The sequence below is a fragment of the Fistularia commersonii genome, chromosome 14 (assembly GCF_037954325.1).
Source record: "Fistularia commersonii isolate RoL2024-O1a breed Wild chromosome 14, RoL_Fcom_v1.0, whole genome shotgun sequence".
Taxonomy (NCBI): Eukaryota; Metazoa; Chordata; class Actinopteri; order Syngnathiformes; family Fistulariidae; genus Fistularia; species Fistularia commersonii.
This window is the reverse complement of record NC_141297.1, coordinates 14,337,042-14,356,896: the sequence shown is the minus strand read 5'-3', so window position 1 is coordinate 14,356,896 and position 19,855 is coordinate 14,337,042. Positions and strand designations below refer to the sequence as shown.

The following is a 19,855-nucleotide window of genomic DNA, read 5'->3' as shown; positions in this document are numbered from 1 at the left end:
CCCTAAGAAAACCACCCGACCCTCATCTAGTACTGATGTACCTTTTTGTATGGCATCTTGTAGAAGGTCATGTTTGGCTTGAAGTTTGGAAGTCAGAGAACTGCTGGTGAGGAACTCCTTCACTTTCTAAATAAAAGATAAAGTAAGAACAAAGTGACAATGCTATGTTGTCTATCATGCTCACCTACTTTACATAAAGTCTGAAATCATTACCAAGGCAAATGCAAATATGGAAAAATATTTAGAAATGAATCATTCACAATACTGACCATCTTACACTGCCATAATATATTTTACACAATATCCTATTTTCTTTGTTAAATTATTTTTTGTTATTTTTTTCCTGCAGAGCAAGCAAATTAGCAGACAAACATCCTGTAGGAAAAATATATATTGTATCTCTCTAAAATAACTTAAGTTGGGTTACAAATTGTATGTTAGCACCCTGCCTTTACCCTGCCAGTTTCCATTATCTGTATACTTGTTTTCTTGTAATTCCTCCCTGTGTTTACTTCGTAGTCCTTTGAATTTCATGAGAAAAAAATGATTTCCATTTTGTTGTTCTCATCTTTGTCCCGTGAAGCCTGATTCTGTCCTGCCCTGCTCTCTGTTTCTCCTCCTCCAATCAGCTCCTTGTCTTTACGCGTGTTGTGCACTTGTCCCTTGTTGTGTAATTAGTTCAGCTTGTTATTTATTTCTGTCCTCGCTGACAGTCCTTGTTGGATTCACTGTTCATTCGCCCGTTTAATTTACACCTCTGGATGCTTTGTCAGTTACCTGGAGGATGAGGAGTTCAACAGGGACTTTTTCCATTCATTTTTCAAAAGGGGGTTTTGTCCTGAGCCGTAAAGCTTAAAACGATCTAAGGCAGACTTTTAAAAGCTATCAGACTGTGACACGATGGTACCTACTCCGGTGTCTGTGATTGGATGAACACTGATGAGATACCGTCGTAAAATCATATAATACCTCTGGCTTCATTGCAATACTGCAAATGTAAAATAATTTGCAAAATTCACATTTACCTTAGGTGAAAAATCAAGAGCTACTTATATAACATAGACAAAAAAAATGCACATAGTTAAGCCAAACGTTTGCAAAACAAATCTTTTTGCTCACGTTATCTTAAGTTCCTTGGGAGTAAATGTGGTCTGACCAATGTCTGGAAAACAGTTACATCAACAGATACTGATTTCATTCTACAGCAAGTAGATCAACCCTTATTAACAAAAACATATCTAATCCATGTTGAGACAGCTAATTTGAGTTTTCTAAAGATGGTAGTTTTCCAAAGCTGAATAAATGCCACACATGTAAACACAAAACTGCCATTGCAGTTCAGGCGTACTGAGAGGCCATATATGAGCATCTTGCATTTCAACATTTCAGCCATTTCTATATATAAAGGGTGACTATAAACATAATTCACTGATTTCATAGATACACAATATCGCAAGTATTTATACCCGTACGGAAGTGTGATTGAGTCATGCTCCAATTGCACAGCAGAAATATTGGTCTCCTCTCCTCGAGCTTCTGTTCTGTTTTGTCAAGTCTCTTTGTGTACCCTCTATCAAAGAGTTGTTGCTGTTACGGAGCAGATTATTTTAATAAAAGTGGAACACAGTCACAATTACTAAAATAACTGAGATGCATGGATAAAACTGGTCTGTAAATGTGAAGGAAACCAGACATTGCTCTTGTTGTCTAAGTGATAGTTTTGTATGTCTTAACACTTTTATATCAAGACGCCCCCACCCCCATTTCCTATCCCCTCCACACACACACACAGGCACAAACACACACACACACACACACACAAAAACAGATTATCCTGAAGGCTATAAAGCTATATATACCTGTGATTCAGGAAAATTTCAGTCATCCTTTGAAGGGAGGGAAATTCTTCACACAATTAGTTTCAGAAACTGAATGTATTGGGGTCAAAGTTTAGTTTCAGCAGGACCGGAAAATTGATTTACATTAGGGACAACATCTGTGTCTTCTTTCAAGTGGACCAAATCCTTTGCAAGGTCAGCAGTTCCTGTTTATGATAAATTATCAAGTGGGGGACCAATAACAACACCATGATAGGGCTTTATATAACTGCTTGGACAATGTATTGAATATTTAAAGAACAATAAGACTGTGCATTTTCCATTCAATGAGTCAGTTGCGGTCTTGTTAAAATTCGGAATCATCTTTTCATTAAAATACATGATCAACCTGAAATACTCCACATTAGCTGAAACTACTGCATATTGATGTTGAAGTAACTTACAGTGAAATAGTAGGTCTCTGTCTCCTGCTGATTGGCTCTACGCTTTGCAAGGGTAAGCTTTGGAGCGGTGCTTCCTCCGGGGGGCTCATGTGACAGGCTACTTTGCACGTCAGGGGAGGGGTTAAAGTCACTGTCACACATATTGTCCAACAGGGCGGTTAGTGTTGCTTTGAGAGTTTTACTGACCTAAGGAAATAAGGAAAATGTCATTGCACCCAAATTGAAAAACATGTTATATGGGCACAGCCAGATATAACAAAACAAAGTGGACAGGAAAAAAACATATGTCATTATATGTGCTTAATACAGTCTGTTAAAATCATTATAGGGGATCTAACCTCCTCTGTCTCCAATGTAACAGCAGCTAATCGAGATTGAAGCTGCTGGAACCTGGTCTCCAGCTCATACCTCACCTGGCTCTCCGCACTCACCTCACACACCTAAACGAAAAGTAATGTAAAATACTCAAGTCTGACATTAAGGGACAAACATATCTGCTTTTTTCGTCCTTTACCATTTGAACACCATTGCCGAATAAAGTGAGATGTACACTGCTCAAAAAAATAAAGGGAACACTTAAAAAACACATCCTAGATCTAAATGAATGAAATATTCTTATGAAATACTTTGCTCTTTACACAGTTGAATGTGCTGACAACAAAATCACACAAAAATGATCGATGGAAATTAAATGTATTAACCCATGGAGGTCTGGATTAGGAATCACACTCAAAATTAAAGTGTAAAAACACACTCCAGGCTGATCCCACTTTGATGTAATGTCCTTAAAACAAGTCAAAATGAATCTGTGTTGCTTTCTGAGTGGACACTATGATTTCACAGAAGTGTGATTGACTTGGAGTTACATTGTGTTGTTCAAGTGTTCCCTTTATTTTTTTGAGCAGTATATATAGAATGGATACCTTTATGTCAGTTATGATTACAAAAACAAAAATATTAAGCCTGCAAGAACCACTGATGTACATACATATACTCTACATTTGGGATGTTCAGGTGTATTGGATTTTCTTAACAAATGAAAGGGACTTGTCTTTCAGAGATTCTTAGAAACTATCCACTAAAGCTCAGACTCCTTCACCTGGTCTCCCTCATGAGGGTGGTAATTGAATCTGAATGGAAGGCAGAAGGCTGAGTCGTGTTGCTGTAGCAAAGCATCTCTGTCTCCGCCCTGATCCAGTGACATCACAGCAGCCTCAAGCTGTTTGAGCCCTGCTTCTTCTGTCTTCTGGATTCGCCACTTGCTTGCAAGGTAGCACTTCATAACTCTCTCCACAGAGAGATGGAAACCCAGGTCACAACACTGACAAGAGACAAAGTAAAAGAGACAAGGTGAATGTATGGAGGGAGCAGAAGAGGGCTCTATTCATTTCACCTGATTTTATGTGCATTTACATTTCCATCACCTTGAATATAAGATTTGAAAACATGAAAGTGAAAAAAAAGCTTAAGCTTGGATAAAGTGGACTAAATCAACAATCTGCCAGCACTATTTATGCAATTGTAAAGAAATCATTGAATAACACATGATGTACAGAAATTGTGGCACTTCTGTCATTAAATCAAGATACTATTATACTATTAATAATGAGAGAAGATAGCATTAGATGTGCGTGGACCAATGAATAGACTGCACTTGTGCTTGAATGTATTTAGATACATTCAAGCACAAGAAAAAAAAATGTGTAAATAGTGTTTTCAATGGGGAACAAAGTAAGATGCAAACAAGATTTTAATTGCATTATTTGCATGTATGTACCCTCCTCAGCTGAAGATGTAATCATGGTGACTGATGCATGATGCAAGAATTATCCCCACTTCACTTTTCTTGCCAAAAATAACAAAAAGATTCCAGACTGCTGAATTGAAAAGGAATACGCACATATTTCCATTTTCACTGATATCCTAAAAAAATCTATGAAAGTCAGGGGCAGGGCCAATAAAAAAACAGTGAAAATAACAGAAGAACTTTGCAAAAAATAAAGGCTCCTTAACATGCACACGTATGCATGCATGGGCCACACAAACAAATTGTGAATTGACCATTTCTTACATCAATGAGGGTGCTGACATCCTGCAGGTAGTACTTGTTCATGGCTGCATTGGCTGCAGCTAAATTCAGCAGGTAGTCATTTCGAGCCTTCGTACACTTCAGCTGGGTCTCCTGCACTCTGCCGTGCCTCTGTAGGGATATAGACATATATATATAGGGACGCAGATACTGTATATGCACATTATAGAATGTCATAGCCTCATATAAGATAAATTCAATTAAACTAACAAAATAACAGGAAATTGTGTCTTATTTCAGTTGATATACCATTTCCTGCCTTCTCACACAAAGCACACAAATTCACCTTCTCCATTAATCTCTCCATTTTCTTCACAGAGCTCCGCCTTTGTCCTCCTGATTGGCCGATACCGAGCTCAGCTGATTTTCCGGTGTGTCTCTCCTCCAACCGTTCAGCCTCCTTCAGCTTCCCTTCAGCTATCAGGCAGTCCATGTGGTACTGGTTGTATGTCTTCAGGGCCTTCAGCAATATCAATAACACACACACCATCAGCATGGTCACTTTCTAAGGACATTATTTTGCATTATGTCATATAGGACAATGATATTAATACTAACCGTCTGCAGCTCAGTGGTGACTTTTAGCAATTCATCCTGCATCTGGATTCCAACTTCTTTGCTCTACAGCAAATGAAGAAAGAAAACAAACAGACAACCACATTTCAAGCCTCTAGTTTTTAATTCTCAGCTTCAGTTTATTACCGCATGCAAGGTTTCATTGAAAATGTTGTGCTTAAACTCCTGTGACTGAACTTATTTGTGGTTAAAAAAATGATAAGTTAAGTATAACACTGCAGTGACTAAAATTAAAAAAAATGAACATACGATACAGATAAGTAGGGTATGAGCAAAATGGGTTGATCACACATATGGACATTTTAGACCAAGAAGAAGTTACCATGCTTATTATTTCACATGGATTCCTCCAGGAATGACAGTTTCAGCTCTTCAGAAGGTTTTCGATGAAAGACTGAGTTGCTGTGGCAATATTTTCCTGAGTTGTCACCGAAAATCATGGTACCATCTACAGCTTACAGCTTTTATTCCCTCAGCTCATAAGAAATCCAAATGTTTAATGCAGTGAAAGCAGTTACATAATTGAAACTCATTTTCAGTATCTTAATTTCAGGGGGTGAATGAAGGGCATCATATAAATTCTCATTTAGCCAGCCTAATAGTGATTCCCCCTAAACACCAGTCTCAACTGCAGGAACATTACATTCTGAAGATACAATTCTAGAAAAAAAAAAACTTTATTCACTTTGACTCAAGATCTGATTTTGGTTGTCTACAGTCAAGGATACTGTGACCTCAAAACTACAATTTTCAGTAATTTATTCATTTAGGAATTAATTAGTTCAGTAGCAGTTTAACACAAACTCTATCCGTGTAAAATGGTAAAAGGACATTTTATATCCAAAGGTTCAATTGCATAACACTAATGTGATTAACTGCACATTGAATAAGTGCATACGGGGATTTGGGAGCAGCTCTCTTAACACTGCACCTGCATTAAACCTTGTCCATCCTCATTTGATCTGAAAAGACTGCAATGGCATTATCATTAGATATTCTGTTAACTTGAAAACCTGGATAATACACAGTGAGTCTGACAAGCAGTAATTTGAGAAAGATGAGTCTGAGTTATTTCTAAAATGAAAGAGACAGCAGAGGCAGCTGTGGTAAGTGAGGCGGATAACAAATGCTTGCAATAGGATTAATCAGAAGATGTCCATTGTGTTCAGTGTTGGAATGACGTTTAAAGCTTATTTGGAAAATTTATTCACTTTTCAAGGCGTTTTGTTTTTTGTGATATGACAAAGTAAATCTACTAACACTGAAAAATGGATTTCATGCAGTGTATCAGAGAAAGTATTAACATAAATGTGTGCAATCTGCAGCTACAAATTCTTCAAAAAAAACCCTTTGAACATTTTTGGCTACTTAAAACAAATTGAAAGAAGTTTTTGTTTCATTTTTGAAAAATTGGAAACATCTTACCATTAATTGATAAGAATAACCTTATGACTACCTACTTGCAGAAAATACTTAATCCTTTAGTCGAGACTTAAACTGATCAGTTTCATCAGCTGTGTTTTCAGTGTCAGAATCACAATATATACTGTGAATAATGTTACAGATGAGTTTCTACGTATGCCAGCTATGTCCCTTAATTGTAAAAATTGACAAATGGAAAGGTAAAGGTGCAATTCTATTCCTGCAAGGGTTGTGTGTGTGGGGGTCTTGCATGTGTCCGCTCCTAGGTGTATGAACTCCAACCCCTTGCCCGCTCACCCGTTTGTGCAGGCGGTGCGAGTCCTCTGTACTGTGTGCCAGCCGCTGTGTGAGTGCATTGCAGCAGGTGTCACCTAGCGCTGCATGTTCCCGGCTCTCCAGACGAGTCTGAGTCAGCAAAACAGACCAGACCTGACAGACAGACTGACCCCACTGTTCCTTCCTGCAAAAAAAACAGGACATCGTCACCGAAGTATGCCAATGACACCCAAAAAGATATGCCTGGCCAGAATGATATGATGATTTTATCATCATATATTGAGCTTTTATAAATATATCAGTGTGAATGTCAGCTATGTGATAGGCAACGGTATCAATGATGTGATATGCCAGCAGATCACTGAATGTTTAGATGCATGGAAAACATCTACTATACAACAAAGTATTTAAAACTATGACAATCGGCAGTGACAAGTTGGTGGTAATGTGCTGTTTAGGGTTAACTTGTCAATATATACAACATCTCCCAAATCCAAACTACTGCTAAGTCTGATGAGTTTTAAAATTTCATTTACAATTGTTTCTGAAATGTAATTTAGACACAAAGAATATAAGCTAGTGAATTGTTATTGGATAGTTCCAGCTTCCAAATACAAAAATCCAGTATTAAGGCTCAGAAACAGAAATGTCAACATTTTGTCAATATAATAACCTGTGCCCCCATGTAGAAGACTTACTTTTTTGTCTTGTGGGTGTACCTCTCAGATAGTTTATCAAGAGCCCTTGCATATTCTGCCTCGATGTCACCTCGACGACGGAGAAACTCGGAGAGGTCTGACAGTTGCTGCTGTTTTACCTCCACTTGAGAGTCTAAAATCTTTATCTGGTCGGTCAGCTGGGCCCGCAGGTCTGTGGCGCATGGGCAGACAGAGGAGAGTTGGCACAGACACACATAAACACACGCAAACACACCACAGAAAATAACATGATTACACATGGATAAACCTGGTGCTCACATGATCCCTGTACACAGATGACAAAGGCCATATGCTGATTTTCTCTTAAAGAGATAAATCCTGTTAATACCAAAATTCAAGTAAAACATCCCTAATTTTCTATTTATAATTCAGTTTGTTTGCTTTTTTTTGCCTGGGGGTCAGTATTTTTAAATGCAACCTTGAATAAACCTGAAGTGACCACCAGAAATGTTGGTCATCCATTGGACCATCCATCATTCATTATTTACATGCTCACAGGCTCTTTGGATTTCATGGAAATGATATTCTTGTTGTAAATAAGTATAAATCATAGAATACAAAAGCTTTATTGCCATTGTAAAGTGCAATACAAGTAAATTAAGGGTTATGTTGTGCTTCTCTTGAAAATGGCTCGAGCAAGCTACTTTATAAGCCAACCATAATCAAGTCCTGCTTGCTGTAGTTAAACGTAGATTGGCATCATACTGAGTTATCAAGACGCATTGTTGGATTTTAGGTTGAAAATAATGAGGTGGTCTGGTATTGTGTGCCAGACAAACATTTGTTAAGTACATTTTCAACTTCAAATGTTCTCCTTGATGTTGCACTTTGTGTTGGTAGGTCTTCACAATCATCTTGACCATAATCTGAAGAAATTCAATTAATGTACCACTGAGATTTTTTTTATTTTATCTTTGTTTAAGCCCCATTGGCTACTTGTCTATTGGATTGTATTTGGTTGTAAGAAGTGGCAACAACAGAATGTTGTGACTAGTTTGCATTGTTCTGAGAAAGGCAGGGGTCAAAATTGAAACACATGTTCTAAAAATTTACCCCAAAAAGTAAATACAGGAGGCATATACATTATACACCTCCTATGGCATTTAAGGGGAAAATTTATGGTTTGTTTAAAAGAATGATCAAATAATTAGATTTCAACACAGTGATCTAAAAATGTGATTGAAGCCATGTTTAAATAAACCAGTAATGAAAGGACAATGATTTCAGAGTATATTTGACAGGAGATTATTATACAATAATACAAAACAACCGACCTCAGCGTATATCACACACACAAGCTCAAACACAATAAAACATGCGGCACAGCACTGTACATTCAGATAAAAAGGCTAATAAAGACATAATTGTCTCGGGTGAAACTGCCGTTGCTTTACATTTATCCCCCACTCCTAATCCCCCTTCCGTCTTCCCACTTTTTTCTCTGGCTCCATGTGAGTACAAAGCCCGGGGCTGACTGGATATGAGGAGACAGCATCACCAATACTGGCTATAAATACACCCTTGTAGTACAGTACAGTCAGCCAGCCACGACATGTATCTTCCAAAACACAGCACGTAACATGCACACACATGCTCACAAACACATTGCTGCTGCCATGTACAACATACACGTTGTCAGTATTGGTCACGTTGATGTTTCCCCCCGAATAAAAGGACTGTTTTTCTTATATATATGCTATATTTTCCATTTGCATGACTTTTCCTCCAATCCCGACTTTACAGTGTAGGCATTCCTGAGTACATACGGTACAAATGAAAACATTCAAACAGATTCTAGTGCTTCATGATTTTGTTCGGCAACCACACACTTTCATGGATATGTGCATGTGATAATACACACAAAAACATGCAGGTAAGCGCATGCCCACATATACATATGTATACACACGTATGTATACACACGCACAACGGAGTCACTCACCTTTCATCTGTGATTCATACTCAGCCAGACTCCCCTTCTCCCTCCTTAGCTTTCCATGTGACGTCATCATTTTTGACCCCCCTGATCCTCCACTGTGTCCAAGAACCTCTTTTATGAATGCTGATACTTCTCCTCCTCTTGCAGTATCCTCTCCTGCGACCTTTCAACCTTCGCGTCTCCTTCAGCTCTGCTGTCTGTGACCTTTCACCCCTGAACCTTGAGTCTTGCTGATCTATAGCCGCATGCAGCTCATTGGCATCAGTGTCAATTGGCTGGTCCCAGCAGGGATGTCTGCCGGGTAGACGTGTCCATGGAATCCCGAGTGAATTTCGTAGGAACACTGATCCCTAAGTGAGACAGCATGAGCAAAAGAGAGGGAGACAAGGGAATCAGGTTAAATGAGGAGAAGAGGATATTGATGGACGAGAAAGGACATTTGGAGACAGGAGAGGTGGATTTATTATATTTATCATGATTATAAAGAGGAATTGAGATCAAGAGAGCCAGATGATTTGGGCGACAAGCGAGAGAGGGATAGTGACACCAGAGAAGGGAGTAGAAAGGACAGTGTTGGGGATGTGGTAGAAAAATAATGAAGGTTGGAGAGATGAAGAGAGGTGATGAGTAACAGCAAAAATGAAGGACATTGAGTGTTTGAAAGATTAGGGGTTGCTGATGTTTGTAAAGGTAATATTTCATCTCTCTGTGTCTACATACAATACCAAAGTGAATAGCTAATGCAAATAAACTAAAATAAAACAAGTGCGATAGGGATGATTACATATAAGCTGCTCTGTGCTCAACTGCTCATTACATGTATATGACAATATTTGCACTGTCTTTGTAGCCTCGCTTTGGAGTTTGTCAACATGTGAAAAGAATCAATGTGTGACGAAAAAAAATGAAATTCTTTTTGTTTCACTGTGTGTTCAATGTACTATCTCCAAAATAAAGTATTGTGTATGTCTAAGTAATCAAGTCTAAACATGACTGATGGCTATATTTATTTCGGGGGCTTTGAGGAATCACATTTTGGTTTGAGGTCACCAAGTTTCACACAGTTACACACAGATCACAACAGTGGTCGATGATTGCAGAATTCTTTCCATGGTGAAGAAAAACCCCTTCACAACATCTCCTTAAGTGAAGAACACTCACCAGGAAGTAGGTGTATCAGAATCTAAGCCTACCGTAAAGATGAGAGTAAATACACAGGATTCACCACAAGGTGCAAACCATGAATCAGCCTCAGAAATAGAAAGGCCAGAATTGACTTTGCCAAAAAACACCTAAAGAGGCCAGCTCAGTTCTGGAACAGTATTCTTTGGACAGATGAGATTAAGATCAACCTGTGCCAGAATGATGGGAAAAAGAAAGTTTGGAGAAGAATTGGAACAGCTCATGATCCAAAGCACACCACATCTTCTGTAAAACATTGTAGCAATGTGACGGCATGGGCATGCATGGCTTCCAATGGCACTGGGTCACTTGTGTTTATTGATGATGTGACAAAAGACAGAATGCCAGATGAATTCAGAAGTGTATAGGGATAAACTTTCTGCTCAGATTTAGCCAAATTCAGCAATGTTTGATTGGACGGCGCTTCACAGTACAGATGGGCAATAATCCAAAACATACTGCAAAAGCAACCCAGGAGTTTTTTAAAGCAAAGAGGTGGAATATTCTGCAATGGCTGAGTCAATCACCAGATCTCAACCCAATCGAGCATGCATTTCACTTGCTCAAGACAAAACTGAAGACAGCTGCAGTAAAGGCCTGGCAAAGCATCACACAGGGGGAAACACAGCATTTGGTGATGTCCATGGGTTCCAGTTGGCAGTCATTGTGCAAAGGATTCTCAACAAAATATTGAAAAGTAACATTTTACTTACGGTTATGTTTATTTGTTCAATTACTTTTGTGCCCCTGAAATGAGGAGCATTCGTATAAAAATAGCTACAATTCCTAGTGACAATTCCTACATGTTTAATCATATATTTTTGTTCCACTCCATGACTTAAACCTTAAAGTCTGCACTTCTATTCAGTTGTAGTTGTTTCATTTCAAATCCAATGAGATGGCATTGAAGATTGAAGATCATGAAGATTGTGTCATAGTCCAAATATTTCTGGGTTTAACGGTACAATGCTAGAGGTGAAGAGCAGCTACTAATGAGAACTGAGGCCCCTGCCAAATCGTGAACAACAAGATTGTTGTTATGGATTTGTTTTCTCTGGTTAGCAAGCTTGGCCAAACAGAGGAGTTCTGTTTTACTCCTGAAGTTTGTTCCTGCCAAACGTCTCTTCTCCTGGCCCTCTTTGACGTCAAACTCCATCCATCACAGGATTGTAAAGCTTACTCTAAAGGTGTCGGTAACTTCTTGCTTTGCTGTATTTGAGGAGACATTTTCCAGTAAATGCTAATCAGTGTATTTCACTTCCTTGGGTTAATACCATGTACTTTTCAACTACCAGCCCAGCTCACTGCCTTCCTTGTCAACTCCATGAAAGCCTCACTACTTTCTCTTTCAGCATTACTCAACTGCCCATACACAAATTACGAAACAAACCGAAAAGTTACCTATCCTTGAAAAAAATCAAAAGAACTCCCTTAAATCCTCCAGTTTTGTGGAAATCCAATACTTGATACTGCTTTCAAAGAAAACTACACCTTGAAATAGTATTTTGAAGGTGTGATAAATGACAAAAAATACTGGAGCAACACTAAGCATAAAGAGGAAGACAGTCACAATATAACTCGTAGTCCACATGTAGATTTACAAAAGTAGTCCTACCTGCAAAAATCTTCACATCTTCTCTGAAAGGGTTTGACTGTAAATTTAGGCCAAATCAACAGGTTATACTCTTCTGTGGGTAGGCAAGTGCTTAGACACAAATACTTGGTGGCAACTTCACCTTCCACATCCTGTGTAAATTTCTCAACAAGCTTCCGTTCTGAGTAGAAAATTACAGTTTCGCCACAGACACTGTTCACCCACACTCCTCCAGAAAATATTTTATTTGATGAAGAAAAGTAATGAACAAAAATTCAAAACAGTGATGTCTATGGTAATCAAATCCATATTTTGTCATAGATGAATTTACAAAGAACTGAGGATAAATGTTGTGACATACCGCCCGTCACACTAGCATTTTGATAACTACTGGCCATCGCTCACAAAGAACAAGTGCACTTCTCAGAGCTCAATTCTCATTTCCTGGCCCAGAAGTGTAGCTGAGTCCCAGACATACATTAGAGTTACTTATAACAAGAAATAGACTCTGAATGGAGAATTACAGAGGACAAAGACAGAAAGATTAGAGAAATTTCTGACACCCATAAGGATCCTCAGGCTTCTGGGGCTCCCAGGCCTTCATCAGTGTGCAACCTTAATATGCATAGACTGAACCAGTGGAAATGATCTGAGACTGAGCTGGGGAGTGAGAAAAATTCAGCCGAAAAACTGAGTAAGAAGAAGCAAGAAAAGGCTGAAAAAGGGCACAGAGTTGGGGGTCAGAGGGAACAAGTGTTTCATACTTGAAGTCGAGGATATTGAATGGAGGCCGTGGTACATGTGGTGAATATAAAGTAGATCGAAAACAAGAGCGGACATAAGTGGCACAGTCAAAATAATCCTTATTGCTGTCAAGGGGATTATTTGTGTAATTTGTTCAGAAGAAATAATCGTCAGATATCATACCAGATACAAGCGGGATATTGTGTTTGATGTTATAGCCAATCTGGGGGAATTCTATGACCTTGTTGTGAGTCAAAACCTCTGCAGTGCTACTAAACCTTGCATCTAGACAGAACATCATTTATCACTGTGATTTGGGAATTTTCTACAGCTGCAATCTCTCAGCAGCTGCCTCCCATGAGCTAAAAATCTGTCCTGATTCTTGAGACCAGAGGCAAAACCTAAGTATTGCTAATGCAGCATAAAATGTCAAAACACATCGGTATAGGTGTTTCAGTGAGACCCTTGGCGATATGACCTAACATCTTGATTAGTCGACATTGGGGACTTGCGTACGCTGAACCGAAAGAAAAAAAGCAATAGAAACAAATGCTTATCAGCACATCACAGATGACAAATGAAAAGTGACAAGCACGGATGTGCGTGCCAGACATGAGCTTGTGCAAATATGTACGGTGAGATATGCTGCAGCTGCATGTTAATTACTGTGGAGTAAGGTAGAGTCAGGTATAGTGTTCATCAGTCTGACAGAGTGATTTGAGAGGCTCTTACAGACAAATGTGATGGCTCACGACAATCACAGCTACACGAGTAGACAATGAAGTCAAAGAAATGGTTGGTCCAGAGTGGAATTGAAGCCATTGTAACATTTAGTTCAGCTTTTGAAAAAAGCTGAACTGAAAATCTGAAAATCCTCATCCTCATCACCTCATCAAAAACATTCAAAATCAAAGCAGAGAGCAATAATTCATACTGCAATGGAAATTTCTGAGTGAGGTGTAGCATTGAGATAAATGAGAACAAGACCAAGGACACAGTATTTGAGCTGTTTTGAAGATAACTTTTTGTTCTGCAGATGTCGTCACAACATTGTTTCAGTAAAATGCATAGTGGAGCAAAAGCCGGTGGTTTCTGTTCCCTTTTGGCCAGAAATACTAGCTGTCATTTATGAAACCAAAACTGGGGTTTCAGAATCGGAGAAACACTTTAAGCTATAATTCCAGTCAGAGCTGATCCACAAAATTCTGAAAAATTATGGATGCTATGGTAACTTTTTTTAGCCATAACCATCTGGTAAGGGCTCAGTGGAAACTGTATGGGCACTATCAGAAAAAAAATGAGACTGGTAATTGATTGAGTGAGCCCCTGCCAATCACAACCATGGACAAAAAACCAGAGGGAGAAAGTGCAAAAACAACTTGTAAAACTCCCTGTGTCATTCTTTGCCGCTTTTCACTACAGTGTTAATATAAGTGATGTTACATCAGTATTCATTTGGAGCTGTTGCTATTGTTTACGTTGGTTTCATAGATACTTTTTGTCATCATCCCTAAGACCACGACTTAGAGATTGCCGAACCATTTTGGGTGCTAATCACTAATTTAAGGACGGCTTACATGGATTCTCACGTCTGTTTGAGCTTGTGAACCTGTTTGACTTAGTTTAGATGCTGAGCTGAGTCTAAAATTAAAGGATTTAATTGTGTTTACTGTGCATCTACACGCACAGTGAGGATGCAACTAGGCTGAACATTGGCAGATTCCGATAAATAACCGAATCTTACACAAACCCATCTCAGAGCCTAAGGCTAACACGGTGCAATATGGGGACTCTGTCCCCGGGTCTGTTCACGACCAGAAGAATACACACATCCAATTCATACCAAAAATGATCCACATCCGGTCACTGCATCATTGGTCACAATGCGTCACAGAGCCCCATATGTACATTAGTGGCATAACACAGCTGAGCGCTCTCATGACGATGAAAGCTGGGCACAGAATGAAGTCCAACATTTTCCCCTCTGCATTTGCAATTTGCAAGGGATGGTCACATTCACGCAACAGCATACTCAATGTAAGTTACTGCACGTGCAGACCATACAAAGGCACTACTCTACAATGACTGAATTATCATCTATGGGATGATGTTGGGAATCTTTCCCTGCCCTGTTTGTGGCATTGCCATTGATATTTTTCAGCACTGCTTTGCTTACTTAACAAAAGAAGGTAGCATGTAGTTAAATTGCAACAATGAAGTGGTTCCAAACTTTGTGGTACCCTTACCGTGTAAAAGGTATATTTTTAGAGGGTCTGGGACAATTTGTCACCAACCATAACATTTCCATTAGCTGTAATATAGAGCAACTCCTTCAGTTACTAATTGTAATTTAGGAATATGCAAAAGTGTTTTGCTTTTTAATGAGCAGAGAGAAGCTCTCTTGAGCGCAATTACTTTTGTTACCATTAAAGTAGTTTGGACACAAGGGTGTTATGTCTGTGAACAATAACAAGTCAGTTGTCCCTCGTAAGTTACCTCACAACAGACCAGAAACGGACATATTCTTGATAGTCTTAGCACTCAGTATGGCCTCTACTAGGCTGAATATTTGCATGCTCGATGACATTTTGAAGGGTCAGACAAAATTATATCTCAACGTCGTTGCAAGAAAAATTTGCACTCTTGCCAGACGAGTGGTTCGGATCTGAGGTCTTTCAATGCAGCACCGTTCAAACTGCTTAAATTTAGAAAAGTAACAATAAAACAAAGTCCCAAAAGACCAATGAGGTTATAATAAAAATAGCACAGAAGAAATGTTAACTTTCTGACATTGATTTGATGGATCGAAATAGTGGATAAGTTGATGGCAAAACCTCAGTTCTGTGTGTCCTCACTCTACTCATGTCCTCCCAATGTGCAAGAGTGTATCTGAAAGTATGTCACTCCACTCGGCTCCACTTAACAGCTTTCAATTACGATTGAAGAGGCCACCATGTGTTATACACAATTTTCTTTATATATCAGAGGGGAAGCGTTGATGATATAGAACATGAGGCTACAGCCAGAAGTCAGATAGCCTATATAGGCTTTGGAAGTATATTTTTTTCGTATGAAATACTTGCTCCCTTTTATAAGCTGTCCAGTCTTTGGTGTGAGCTGAATGACAAAAAAAGTTGCATAAAAAAGTATTTTTTTTTGTCTTTGTTTACAGTTCAAGCTAACATTATTTGAATACATGGCATTGTTAAAACCGCAAAACCATATTTTTATGACTCCTGTGTCAATTGTTTTCCAAGTGTGTAACAGAAAGACACAGAACCTGATCCACTTTGAAGCTCTGAGAGGTTTAGTGTCTCACACGTCAGCTCATTCAATGGTTGCTTTGGACAGTGAGCTGAATCTGAAAGTGGCTATGACAGCCAGAAGACAGCTCAAGAACAGGTAGACCAGAGTCCTACTGGCTTCAGCCCCTGGGTTCAGGAAATGTAGGTTGATGCAAGATTAGCAATGCAAAGTAGGAAAATCAAAATTCTTCATATCAGTAGCAAAGTTTGATCTTGTTTGTTGTCACAGCAAACAGGAAACCGTGCCATGACATGATAGCACAAGTTTTACTTTGTGTGCCATTTGTCTGGCCAAAATTCTCACATAACAATCTCAGGCACAGTTAATCCATGTTCCCATCAGTGACAAAACACTCCCAAAGGACAACTGTTACAAGGTGGCTGCAGAGATTCACAAACAATTAATCAATCACTGACCAAAGTACCAGCAAAACTGCAAACATTTGCAATAAAATGGCAAAAATGATCGCTTTGGGCATGGTGACTTTATGAAGCACGTTTTAGATTTGAGCATATTATCTAATTTCAAATGAAGACAATTTCACACATGACAAGGCTGTAAAATGAAAGGGCACTGAAAATTTTCCACTGCCGTCTCCATTTCTCTTCTCTTCTCCATTGCCCCTTCCTTGCTTGAGCTTCTTGTGGAGGATCTTTTACAGGATTAATGTTTGTGGAATGTAGGTTCTGGCAGAGTGCAATGTTCTTTAAAAAAGTGAAATTAAAAAAAGTAAATGGAAACAGGTTCTGACAGATAGGCAGTGTGAGGGGCAAGACGCTGACAGACTGGCCACATCCACTCATCTGATCCTGCCGAAAGCACTTTTTCACTAAATATCCCTTTGAGTGGGCTAATTTGAGGTCCAAATACTTTTTTCTTTTAACTTTCATTGCCAACTCTGGATCACAATGATTAAAATCTTAAAAAATCTTTATGATTAAGATCTTTCATGTTGGGATCACAAGCATACTTAAGAAACTTTATGTGCCGCTTTCTTAATGCACTATTCATTCCAAATTTTGGATGTGAAAATAAGATATTTTGTCCTTTTTCAGTCATTTTTTTATGGATGTGTATTAACCTGTATGGAGTGGTGTATTTTTAGTACTAAATGTAAGGGTTTTAAATTATGAGCTCCTGCTGGACTGTATGATGTTCAGGATGAGGAGGCAAAAAGCAAAAAGCAGACAACAGTCTGATGATTCATGATGTCTTTACAGGTCAAAGTAATGATATGAGAACCCTGTAAGACCAGTTAGTGTAAAATACCTAAAACTGACCCTTGTAATATTTGCAATATGGGGCTTGTAATAGTGAATGAATATTGCACCTGAGAAACAAAATGGTAGGAATGATGAATAACCTTTACCGATATCCTTATCGAAATCTCCAACCACCGAGAGGCTTTTTCAGTTCTGAAGAACTGAAAACGTTTCGCCCCTCATCCGAGAGGCTTCTTCAGTTCTGAGAAAGCCTCTCGGATGAGGGGTTAAACGTCTTTAAGTGAATAAATTCAAGTCAAGTTGCCACGAAAAGAAGATTTCCACAAGAATTCACCATGACCTATATGACTAAGAACCTCCACAGACATTTACCGATATCCCTCTGCCTGACTACACTGTCCTAATAATATTACTAAAATCCTTTTAAGAATTTTTGTTATCTTTCTTGGGCTGATTAAAAAAGCAGCTAAATTACTCATTATTTCAGTCAAATGCTGTCATGGTGACGATGACCTGTTTACAGTCAGCTTTATAGAGTCACATAATGTCATGACCTTCTATTGTTTGCTTTTTCCAACGAATGATGACTCTTAAACTTCCTGTCCTGTTAAGATTTGCTGTTAAGCGTTGCTTATTTATGCACTTAAGCATTTTTAATGCTGCTTATATCTAATTCCTTATTTGAAAATATCTTTATCTTTTATACATTTGTGTTCTTATCATCCTATAATGGAGCTCCACCATTATCATTGTATAACTCTCTTTATTTGGCAGTGCATCAAATGGTCTGAAAAAGAGCCAAGACTCACCATCCTAGAAACAAACAAGATGGAGGATAAGCCATATTGGTTGATGTAACGGCAAATTTCAAATAGAAATTCGAAAAAGAAGTTAAAGGCTGGTATTGAGTCTCCTGCTCATGAGTTCTGTTAATCAATACTGAAGAATTGAGGTTTCTTCAGAGGAATCATGTCATGCACATATCCTCCTTGCTTCATGGTTTTCCAAACAAACATCCTCAACAATAGGCATGATTATAGCAATGTCAAAAAAAAAATTAAAAAGTAACAAATAAAATTATAAAAAAAAAACAAAAAGATGATTGACATTTTTCAAATGTGTGCTCTGAAACAACAGCAGAAATCTGACTTTGTGCATTTTCCCATTACTTATTTTTGAACTTGAATAACAGAAGGCCATTTAGCTGTACATATTTAATACAATGTGGGTGATAATCAGGGGGTGGGGGGGATTAAGATTGAACTGCTCTGACAGCAGGAGTGTTGGGTTGTATTTACAACGGCTGTAAATCACCCCATATGGCCACAACACTGTAGCAGTCCACACAATAGCCTCATAGAAACCTAAGCAATGCCATGAGCTTGAGCACATAAACACTTGAGCACATAAACACACGCACACACACAAACACACACGCACGCAGGCACGCACGCACGCACGCAGAGACAGAGCATCAACACTGAAAATGGTGCACACATATTACATAATTGATACCCTTAACAGAGAGTAGCCTACATCCATTTGCCACTTACAAACCCCCATTGAATACAAGGTTTCTTTTAAAAGACTAAACTATATTTAAACAAACAGACATTCACATTTGCTCATGCATGTGCAAAAGCATGCACAGATAGTGTAAAGTGTAAATACACACACACACACACACGCACACGCACATACACAGAGGTTGTTAGAGGTTTTATGAGAGGCAGAAGCATGACAGCCGTACATACCTCACTTTATGGTCCTCTGCTGTCTCTTTCTCAGTTTTTGTCCTCTTTTCTCATCTCCCCGTTTTCTTCATCACACACACACACACGCATACACACTCACACACGCACACACACGCACGCACACACACAGAGAGATGTTGTATGTGTCAGATATTCTCTCAGCTCACTGCCCTCCTTCTTCCCTCCATCCCTCTCCCTCTCTCTCTCTCTCATTTCTCAGGCACACACTCAAAAACAGCCCTCCCCTCCTTTTCTCCCCTCTCCTGCCAAATAGTCTCCTCTCTCACTCTCACACCCGTGATGCCTCTCTCCTCCCAATCCCTCCCCCTTTGCCTTGTGAGGCAGCACGAAGAGCTGGGACGCAAGCCACACCCCCACTCTCTCCTTCTCGGGCAGCTATAAATACCGCTGCTGCTATGAATATACTGTCTTTCTCCCTCAGCATCCCTCGTTCCAGCTCTCTCACCCACCCTTCCTCCATCGATCCATCGCCTGCACTGGCCTCTCCTCCATCCTTTTCTCTCTTGAAATCTTTTTTATGATGACCTTGTATTATTTGCCTTCACTACACCATCACATGGCAGCATCCTTTCTCTTGCAAGATGCTATAAGACACTTACTGTTTATGGATTTTCCTCAAGCAGTCACATATACACACACACACACACATGCGCGCGCACACACACACACGCTGCAATATATTTACCCATTCAGCGCAACATTTCTCTCTACTTACACCACTCCTATACC

At 39.1% G+C, this 19,855-nt stretch overlaps 1 protein-coding gene across 2 annotated transcripts in view; it reads right to left on the bottom strand.

The window, feature by feature from the left end:
* The window catches only part of arhgap4b (Rho GTPase activating protein 4b), a 33,973-nt gene extending 14,669 nt beyond the window's left edge, over positions 1-19,304 (bottom strand). For both annotated transcript variants that reach the window (XM_086159314.1, XM_086159315.1), the window contains exons 1-11: positions 19,106-19,304; positions 9,306-9,652; positions 7,343-7,514; positions 6,666-6,828; positions 4,929-4,991; positions 4,657-4,830; positions 4,353-4,481; positions 3,381-3,602; positions 2,620-2,721; positions 2,282-2,467; positions 42-126 (exon numbers count right to left, since the gene is read on the bottom strand). In XM_086159314.1, coding sequence (XP_086015440.1) covers positions 42-126; positions 2,282-2,467; positions 2,620-2,721; positions 3,381-3,602; positions 4,353-4,481; positions 4,657-4,830; positions 4,929-4,991; positions 6,666-6,828; positions 7,343-7,514; positions 9,306-9,375 — 1,366 coding nt within the window. In that variant the 5' untranslated portion in view covers positions 9,376-9,652; positions 19,106-19,304. The remainder of the gene's footprint in view (positions 1-41; positions 127-2,281; positions 2,468-2,619; positions 2,722-3,380; positions 3,603-4,352; positions 4,482-4,656; positions 4,831-4,928; positions 4,992-6,665; positions 6,829-7,342; positions 7,515-9,305; positions 9,653-19,105) is intronic.
* Between the last annotated feature and the right edge of the window lie 551 nt (positions 19,305-19,855).